General features: G+C 34.4%; 1 protein-coding gene across 1 annotated transcript in view; it reads right to left on the reverse strand.

Moving 5' to 3' along the window:
- WWP1 (WW domain containing E3 ubiquitin protein ligase 1) overlaps positions 1–11,092 on the reverse strand; it is a 90,063-nt gene that overhangs the window by 68,387 nt on the left and 10,584 nt on the right. The window contains exons 3-4 of the mRNA XM_012643549.1: positions 8,251–8,389; positions 7,477–7,601 (exon numbers count right to left, since the gene is read on the reverse strand). Coding sequence (XP_012499003.1) covers positions 7,477–7,601; positions 8,251–8,389 — 264 coding nt within the window. The remainder of the gene's footprint in view (positions 1–7,476; positions 7,602–8,250; positions 8,390–11,092) is intronic.

Consider the following 11,092-nt stretch of genomic DNA (forward strand, 5'->3'; position numbering starts at 1 on the left):
CTTGTCTCTTTTCTTCTCTAACTATACTAATTCTCTAGCTTCTGGATGATCTCACTAATTTTGTATTTTTTTAAAAAAATGACTATATACTAATGCTGGCCAAATGCCTTTCTCTAGTACTAGCATCTACCCCGAAATCCAGAGGATACATACATCCAGCATTCTCTTAAACATCCTCACTTAAATGTTTCATAGACATTTTAAGCTTAGCAAGTTTAAACGTAACTAGTGATGGGCCCTGTCCCCCTGTATGTTGTAGCTCTGTTACAGCAACTCTACTGGCTTAGGCCCACTCCTAAAGTGGCTCCAGGAAAAAAAAAAAAAAGAATATATCCTTAAGTTATATGGAAAAACTTTAAAAATCTTAGGCAAATGAAAAAAGATTTATTGGTCAATGTAAACTACCAGGATTTTTAAATAAAGTCATAAAAACTTTTATAAAAGAACTGATTTTGTAAAAACTAGAAATGAGAAACATGAAAATTTCAAAAAATTAGAGGCAACAAAGAAAGGAGTTACAAACAACATCAATCAAAATCAAAACAATGACCAAGCAAACGGATGACAGAAATGATATACCCAGGAAAAATTATCAGTATGATTAAATTATATTAATAAGGGTGCCAGAGGAAACACAAAAGAAAAATAGCAGAGAATCATAATGAGGCAGAAACTTAGAAATTCCTAAATTTAGAAACTTTTCTAAAACAGGACAGATTTCAGACTAACAATTAAAAAAATACATGAGGAGCTTCCAAAAGACAACCTAAAGCATGGGCCTGTAGTCTAAGTTACTCAGGAGGCTGAGGTGGGAGGATCTCTTGAGCCCAGGAGTTCAAGCCTGCAGTGCATTTTGATCTTGTTTATGAATAGCCACTGAGCTCTCGCCTGGGCAACATAGGAGACTACATCTCTTAAAACAAAACAAAAACAAAAAACAAACAAAAAACAAAACCTGAGGTGATAAAAAAAAGTAAAGCTTTACATAAGAAAAAGATAAAAATAAGCAAGAAGAAACGCTATTTTAAAAAACAATACAGATAAATTCTGATTTTGCAACTCAAATGAGGGAATAGTCTAAGCCTGCACTGTCCAATATGGTAACCACTGGCCACATGAGGCTATTTAAATTTAAATTTATTTAAAATGAAATAAAATTTAAAATTAGGCTCTTTAGTTATGCTACATTTCAAATGTTCAACTGCCCTTATTTAAGTGGTTCTAATATACACATCTTCCCAATAAAAGAAAAACATCTAATACATAGCACCATTACTAAGGAAAGAACAAGAAATAAGGGTCATTTAAGATATATACAGTAACCATTAAAAATAGTTCAGAATAAAATAATGTTATGGGTCCCTCAAAATGCATATGTTGAAACCTAATTGCCAATGTGACAGTATTTTTTTTTTTAGAGATGGAGTCTCACCCTTGCTCAGGTTGATCTCGAACTCCTGAGCTCAAGGGATCCTCTCGCCTTGGCCTCCCGGAGTGCCAATGTGATAGTACTAAGAGGTGATACCTGTAGAAGGGGATTAAGTCATGAGGGCAAAAACCTTATGGATGGGTTTGGGGCCCCTATAAAAGGGCTTGAGGGAGTAGGTTGTCCCTTTCTGTCCTTTCTACCATGTGAAGACACAATGTTCATCCCCTACAGAGGATGCAGCAACAAGGTGACATCCTGGAAGTGAAGATCAGGACCTCACCAGACACCGACCTGCTGCTGCCTTGGTCTTGGACTTCCAGACCCTAGAACTGTGAGAAATAAATTTCTGTTCTTCATATATTGTCCAGTCTCAGGTATTTGTTATAGCAACACAAATGCAATAAGACAATATCTACAGGAAAAATCTCATCCCTAAATCAGAATGATATTTAGTTTCTGCAGTTATACACAGTTATTACAACTAGTTTATTTATGTATTTATTTGTGGAATTACTTATTATACCTCTACCCCATTTCAAAAAGAATTTAGGGCAAGTTCAAATAAGTTTATGTTGAAAGATAAGGATAGTTCAAAGTTACATTCCAAGAGCACTTAGACAAAAATAATGAGTACACTACAGAGCCTACGTCATTGTCAAGACAAAAAAAAGAAAAGAAAAAAAGGAAGGGGAGGGCGAGGAGAGCCTGCTATGTAAGTGGAACATAAAATGTTAGTGGGCCAAATTCATCCATGTGATAAAAATGGACACCATTTAAAAAACTGGGTAGTAACAGAAGGAAACAAATCATTAATTTAGATACATTTTCTTTTAGAGATGGGCTCTCACTATACTGCCCAGGCTGGAGTACTATTCATGGGCATGATTATAACACACTACAGCCTCGAACTCTTGGCCTCACATAATCCTCTCACTTCAGTCTCCCAAATAACTAATTCTGATGTACTTTTTACACCATTCTTCATAGTATTCCATCTATGTTACAGAATTAAATATAAAAACACCAAACAAATGTATAATTATTGAAAATACCAAGGAAGTGATCAGTGACAAAGAGACTGCTTTCAGTAAAGGAGAACTAGCAAAGCATACGCAGAAGATACAAGAAGATTAGTTGGACAGAGAAGGCAGGGTACTAAGAATTGTAAGTAGGAAATTAGACAAACTGAACTAAGACTCTGTAACGTATTAACATCAGGAGTTAAACTTGATCTTATAGCCAAGTAACTTTCAAACTGGTTTGAGGAACAGAGTTCCACAGAAGTTAATTCAGGAACTGTTGGGAGTAAAAAGAGTTAAGGACATGTTAGTGTGTGCACGTGCACGCTTTTATGGGTCAATACCGTTACATGTTTTACATATGGTAAAATTTTATATAGAATAAGATTCCATAGTAAGATGTTATTCAAATACACAAGTTTTTCTATTACAATTTTTTTAAGTCTTTGGCTGTTGACTGTGGGAGGCGCTGAAATAACACAGATGAATAAAACAGTTTCTGCTTTCAAGTTGCTCATTAATTCAATGCTGTTTATGGTTTATAATTTTTATAAATGCCACCTCAAATTCCTACAATAATTTTCCCACTATCACCAAACCATGTCCTTTCATCCTTTAAAATCACCCTCAAATATCATGGCCCCCACAAATATTTCTCCTGGTTCCAACCACCTCCATATTGCAACTGTTTTCAAGGACTTTATCCTGTCTACCATTCACACCATAAACTTTCTTTTAAGTGTCTTACCAGAAACCATACTGGGACTTTTCAGGCATGCTAGATCCAGGGTTCTTCCTTAAAAGCTAGATGGGCTTTCACTGTCTCTTCTTTTCTTGTCACAAGACCTAAAACCTCGGTTTTTCTTTCCTCCCAAGAGATTCCTCTTTCACTTCATCCCTTAAAAATCTATTCTCTATAAACAAGTGAGAAACACACATACCCCAGAACATCCCTTCACTGGAACCTTCTATACAAATATACAGATTCTATTCATGTAAGATGCTGATTATCATTTTCTGGATACAGGATACCTTAGGAACACAATACCTCTATCAATAACCTTCCCCCCCTAAACCAGTGAGTTAATCTTGATTTAAGGATAGGAACAAAGAATGTTTTTAGCACCGACTATCTTTATTCATCACTAGGTTGTCATGTTTTTCTTGGGTTACTGATTTTGTTCTTAGCAGTGTTTACTTCTTTTTAAAGGTAAATACCACAACACCTCCAAAATTTAACTATAGTTCATTCAACTGATGCCTAACTAAAACTCAGAGTCCAAGTGTTAAACCAAGAGGCTGAATCAAAGGCAACCAAGAATTTTATCATCATTTATAAATGTATTTTTAATTGCTTCAAGGCTGTCAAGAACCACAGTAATTTTGTATTACATCTAATCAAAATTAAGCAGCTAAGAGAAAATTTGTGTTCTAATCACAACCCTGCAATTACTTGTATATTTCTGAGCAAGTCACTTAGATTAAGTTATTTTATCAATAAAATGAGTAGCTGGGACTAATACTCACAGGTTGTTGCTTCTACCTTTAAAGCATTATGATTCTACCGTAAGATTTAATTCTTGAAATGTATTTACCTTTTGTTATGGACTGAATTGTTCCCCCCACCAAATTCATACGTTGAAGTCTTAAGCCCCAGTACTTCAAAATGTGACACTATATTTAGAGACAGGATCTTGAAAGAGGTAACTGAGTTAAAATTAAGGTGGGCCCTAATCCAAATGACTGGTGTTCTTTTTTTTTCAATGACTTTTTATTTAAAACATTTCTGATTCTTTTTGCTTTGTTTTCCAGAGTCAAGCCAAGTATTAAGGAACAGCAAAGTTTACCTGGTATCTCCAGGATTTAAAACTATTGAATCCCAGCAGGCTCAATCTGTTATTCACTACCAACTTCCTGCTACCAAAACTATAAACATCCTCCCTTGTAGGCCCAGGGACTATCATGAAGAGGTAGGCATGTGAGATTTTAAGGGCAGATTTCAAGAGATGGAAGACTCTCCAGATCAAGGATAGGGGCACAAAGATGTCTAAACAAATACTAAATGAGATACATTGCCTTTTTGGGCCACGTGGTCCAAACATCCATCCCAACTGTAAAGAATTTCCTGCTTCCCACAGACTTAGAGTTTCCTGAGTATAACTGTTCTCAGTTATAGGGTTTAAGCAAATAGAGATATAAAAAAAATTTATCAGCCACCTTAGGACAAATTACTAAAGAGACCAAAAATATTGTGACATAACAAAAGTCTCTAAATTCCTTAGCTAAAATGGTTAACAACGCTTATGTTTTATATAACAAATTGCTACAAGTCTGCAACTAAACCCAAGAATATAGTAGCTCACCTCTTATAAATCAATTAATTTTGTAACATTGCCTTTGACATTTTGATTTTTACTTTTACGTTACCCAGAAGGTTTTAAAATGTTGATGGTTGCCTATCCACCCCCAGTCCCATCTGGACTAGAACATTTAACTGGATGTAAGCCTTTTTGGCTATTAAATCTCCCTGGACACAAAGGTCCCACAGTGGACCCGTATGGACACAGGGCAGGTAGCTATACCACCCTGGCAATGATGGGAAAAAATATAAGTGTGGCCATCGATGCTGCCTCTGGCAGATCTTGGCCAAAAGAGGGGAACTGTGAACTAAAATAAAATCTTAAGCCCCCCCAGCTGACTGAATGGACCCCGTTGGCCAAGGAGACCTCGGAAATACCCTAAAGCTGAGTTGCTGACCATGAGAAGGAAGGTCAGATGTGCTTCCTCGTAGTGTTCTTGTAAATAGTAATTTGGGCTGAAGCAGGAGGATTGAGCCCCGGAGTTTCAGGTTCCAGTGAGCTATGATTGGGCCACTGTACTCGAGCCTGGGTGACAAAGCAAGACACAGTCTCTTAAAAGAATTTTTTTTTTTTTTTTTGAGACAGAGTCTCACTGTGTTGCCCTGGCTAGAGTGCCGTGGAGTCATCCTAGCTCACAGCAACCTCAAACTCCTGGGCTCAAGCGATCCTACTGCCTCAGCCTCCCAAGTAGCTGGGACTACAGGCATGCGCCACCATGCCCAGCTAATTTTTTCTATATATTTTTAGTTGTCCAATTAATTTCTTTCTATTTTTAGTAGAGACGGGGTCTCGCTCTTGCTCAGGCTGGTTTCGAACTCCTGAGCTCAAACAATCCGCCCACCTAAGCCTCCCAGAGAGCTAGGATTACAGGCGTGAGCCACCGCGACCGGCCAAAATTTTTTTTAAAAAGAGGAAATGTGGACACTGACACATGCACAGAGGGAAGACTGTGTGAAGATACAGGGAAAAGATGTCCATCTACAAGCCAAGGTGAGAGGCCTCAGAAGAAACCAACCTGCCAATACTTTGATCACAGACTTCTAGCCTCCAGAAACATGAGAAAATAAATTTCTGTTATTGAAGACACGCAGGCCATGGTATTTGTTATGGCAATTCTAGCAAACTAATATACCTTTCAATTACTAAAAAAAATTACTGACTGCCTATGATGTGCAACTGCTACAATTTCTGAAGCCCCCTACTCACTGTTTATAAAATTTTATTTTTCCTCTGAGCATATTCTGCTCAATTAAATCTTAAGAGATAACTTAAAGTTTACATAACTTAGGGTTTCACTTCAAAATGTATTGACATTACAACTTTCTCAGATCATTTTGGCAGATAAACATAATCTTAGGATGGAGAATAATTATAATCTTTACATGGAGGTTCAGTACAGTCTAACATAACAGAATTGTAAATAATCTAAATGTCCAACAATGGGAGCATGGTTAAATAATAATAATGATCCAGGCAAAGTACTATAAACTTACTTACAAAACATATTACTTATGTCTGTATCAAAATGAATTGCAAGAAACATCCCCCTCCCCAAAAAACCATAAGATAGCAGAAAATCAAACTTACAATGCTTTAATAGAATATTTTTTAAAAAATTATAATTGAATACAGAAAAAATCAACTTGTTATTTTAAACATTAGCACTTTAATCTTTAACCCAGCAACTCTACTTTTAGGAATTAATGAGAATAAATCTCTAAAGAAATAAGAAGATAAGCACAAAGATTTAGAGATTTGAACAAGGGCATAGTTTGAATGAAATATTAGAAACCACCTAAATGCCAGTCGATAGGAGGTTAAATAAATTACGGTATAAAAAAAAAACATTATGTGGCTCCTAAAAATCATAAACTAGAACTCTGGTTTTTCATACTCAATGGATCACATATTTTAAGAATTTGATAAAAGCTATGAACCCTCTCCCCAGAATTACAAATGTGTATATACCGTCAAATTTTTGGATATAATGACAGGAGGTTTACAAATAATTAAATTTTAAACTACCTTAAAAATCTTCAGTCTAGCAGAATTTACTGTCATGGAAACATGATGTTTAATGTTACATGCAAAGAAAACAGAAGATAAACCAGTAACTGCAGAAAAGAAAAAATATATGTGTTTGTGTCTACGAACAAGAAAAAGACAGAGATCATATTTTAAGAGTAGTTCTAACTGGATAGTTGACTTAAAGATAACTTTTATATTACTCTGTGATTTTCTATATTCTCCATATTTTCTATAATAAATCAGTTATATAATAAAAAAGGAAAATTTAAGAGTTAGAATTTATTTTATCCAAATAAAATTGTTATTAGTCAAGTAACAAAACAGAGTAGGCTCAGATAATGATCATTTTTTGCAAGTTTAAAAGTATTTAATAATAAGTAAGTAATAAGTAACTGATGATCACTGATAATTGGGTACTTATGGATGACTGAGATCATTTTGTAAACCTGCAGAATAGAGAAAGATCAGGGTAAATATTTCCTACTTCATGTAACACCACAAACTTGAAAGCAATCACAGGCAATAACTGAAGTTCTCCTTTATAAATACGACACTATTTTTTTTACTTTCAGACTTCAGGACATGTTTAAAGTGGCTAAAATAAACTTACAAAGAAACAAAGGTTAGAATAAAAACTTACATTTCCTATTGTGTATTAAAAGAGCTTGTTTCAAATCTATCGTTGCTCTTCCTAATAAAGCATCTGCTTTTAAAGTGTGATGACTCCAAACTCGAAATTCCAATGTAGTCTGTGGGGTCACATTTCTGTAAGGGTAAAATTGTAACAAAAATACAGGAGTATACATCATCATGCTAAGTGACAATTCCTATTAAACCATTTATTTTGGTAACTTTTTAAAAACCAGGAATTCGGTTTGAGAATACTGTATAAAACAGTAAACGATCTGAATTATAAATAAATATAGTATTTATTTTCAAATATATTAGGGCTTTAATAACTGTATAAGAATTTTTGTAATTAGCAAACCAAATACCAGCAACATGACAAGAGACTTTTTTGGACTTCACAGTAACACTGTTTCTATTTGAACAAATTTCTAAAGGCTTAAGAAAACTGACAGTATTAGTTATAATACTTTTACTATAACAAATTTATACCATTACATTTCAAAACACCAAAATTAAGGATGACTAATTTTCTGTCCTATCTATTTCTATAACAAAACATTCAGAGAAAATATGGAAATAATTTATACAGCAAAAGCAAAGATTAGGCTTTCTCTCTACAACGAAGTGAAATAAACCAAAAATTTCTTCATACTTTAAATTGTCTCTCACATTGTAAAAAGCACTCATTACTTTGAAGTCATTTTACAAAATAAATATAAAATATTCATATTCCAAGAAGCACATTCCCTTTTGAAAATCTGCATTCTTTATACAAGATACTTACACAGTTAGCTGTTCATCCCACTTTGGATTAGAAGAACTACTGGATTTTGCTGTTTTCTTAATTTCTCCATCTACAACTACTTCCGTATATATTGCTGTTCCAAACCAGTTCTTTTTTCTCTTCAGTTTGGCACTAGAAACTAACAGAAATACGATAGTCTCTAGTGAATATGTGTAGCCAAAAACAGTACAGCATGCTAATAAATTAATAAAATGGAACTGTGTTTCTTGTGCAACTAGAACTCTTCTCTTTAGCAGAATAAAGAAATAACACAAAGGACTGTTGATAATGCCTGAAAGCCATCTGAATTTTTTTGTAATAGTTTTACTGAGCTGTAATTCACATACCATATAATTCACTCATTCAAACTGTACAACTCAATGATTTTAACATATTCACAGAGTTGCACAACAGTAATTATCAAAATTAATTTTAACATATTTTTGTCACCCCAAAAAGAAACCCCATTCCATTAAGCAGTCATCCTCCTAACCACTTCCCTCTTCACCCCCAGCTCTAGGCAACCACTAATCTACATTTTATCTCTATCGATGTGCCTAATCTGGACATTTCATATAAATGGGATCATACATGTTGTCTTTTTGTGATTGGCTTCTTTCACTTAGCATAACATCTTCAAGGTTCACCCATATTGTAGTATGCATCAGTACTTCATTCCTTTTCTTGCCAAATAATATTCTAGTATATGGATACACCATATTTTATTTATCCATTCATCAGCTAATGAATATTTGAACTGTTTCCGCTTTTTGGCTGTTGTACATAATGCCGCTATGAACATTTGTGTACAAATTTTTGTGTGAACATATGTTTTCGCTTCTCTTGGGCATATACTTAGGAGTGGAATTGCTGGCTCACAGGGTAACTCTTTGTTGAGTAACTGCCAGACTATTTTCCAAAGTGGCTGCACCATTTTACATTCCTACCAACAGAGTAAGAGGGTTCTGATTTCTCCACATCCTCACCCATCATTTGAATTTAATACTAAACTGCATCAAGGTCAAGAGGAAAGTGCTTTCAGAATCAAAAGGCCTATTAACACCCCTGCCAGGTAGTATTCATAACTTATCTTCTAGAAATTATATAACGGTGGTACTTTTTTTAAAAAAGCTTTAATGTTTTACCAGGAAAGTTGGTTTCCAAAAAGGAAAAGAAGTATTTGCTTTTTCAAATAAAAACTTTAAAATCAAAATGTCATTATAAAAGTTAATCACAACCCTTTCTATAAAGAAAGTGAATTTTAAGTCTAATTTACCTGAGATGTGAAAAAACTAACTTAGGCTAAACATTTGAATACAAATAGGAGACTACATACATTTTGCCCAGTATTTCAGGGCAAAATACTGACTACCAAGCCATAACAACTTATCAAGATCACCTCTATAATCAATTACCTATCAACGACCTGGGTTTAAGATAAGGAAAAGGAAAGCCTCCTCCGTATCACATACACCAGATGTTAAGGATATGAAAACAAACAAAGCTATGTAAGCTTCCATTCTATTATGAGAGAACGGTAATACAAATAAATAGTCACACAAGTCTATCATTGAAAACAATGTGATAAATGCTTCAGCAGAGGTAGAGTGCTTGAAATACAGTAGTCCTTAATTGATATTTAAGAAATAACAAGAGAGATTCGAAGCAAATATTGTATTTCAGTACTGGCAACATAAAGCAATCAGGAAGTATTCAATGTTATGTCTGAAGTGCTATCAGGGTCTTAGCAAAACTCACTTCCATCCTTCACTGTTCCAAGCTCCTCTACGCTCAACACCACTGGACTAATACAGAAGGCCCAGACTTGCTCTCTCCCAAGATACTCCCCAACCAAGATTCTTTACTCCAAATAAAAGTGCCACTGCCTCGGTATATGTAGATCTTATCCATATGCTAGAAGAAGACTGGAAGAAAAAGAAGGCAGGATATGATGATGTTAAAAGCACAGGACTGGACATATCTGGGTTCATTATTTTACTGTGCTACTTACTAGAAGCCTGACCATAAATACGTCAATTAACCTCTCTGTACCTCAATTTTCTCATCTGAAAAATAGCAGAACAATAGTACTTGATTCTTTGGATTGGTGAGCATACAAAGCACTATCATCATCAACGAATGCCTGGCACCCAATAATGGTGACTATTACTCTATTATTATTACTGACTGTACAGTATTAACTCCTCAGAGTTAACTGCAGAGCCATTCAAAATGCATCCATTATATACCTTTAATTGGCAAAATGCTCAATAATGCTACAAGTTGGCAAGGTAAGAAAAGAGACTTCTAAAAGATAAACTTTAATTTCAAGAAGAATTTACAATATTCTGGCAAAAATGTGCATATAAATAACCATAACACTACAATTTTAAATAACTAGGAAGACAACCTAATAATTCAAATAGTTGTTCTAATTTGTGGAATACATAGATTTTATTTTCCCATTTAATAAGTTTCCATTGGTGTTAGACACAGAACGTCCTCTACTGTAAGGTTATAAAAATATTTTTTAAAAACCATAATAATTAATAATAAAAAATAAGAAACTATCAGAAAGACAGTCAGGGGGGTTTAATTTAAAAAACCCACTCACAATAACATCACCACCCCCAAATCTAGTAATAAACTTAAGAAATGTACATGATCCATATGAAGATAACTAACTATAAGACTTTACTGATGGACATAAAAGACTTTAAAGAGAATGACATGATATATTCCTGGATCTGGAAATTTTAACACTGAAAGATTTCAATTATCTCCAATTTAATACATTATTTTTAAATAAAAACACCAACTGACTGGTTTTTAGTGCTTTTGG

This window comes from Propithecus coquereli, unplaced genomic scaffold (genome assembly GCF_000956105.1).
Source record: "Propithecus coquereli isolate 6110/MARCELLA unplaced genomic scaffold, Pcoq_1.0 Scaffold2, whole genome shotgun sequence".
In the NCBI taxonomy this organism is placed as follows: domain Eukaryota; kingdom Metazoa; phylum Chordata; class Mammalia; order Primates; family Indriidae; genus Propithecus; species Propithecus coquereli.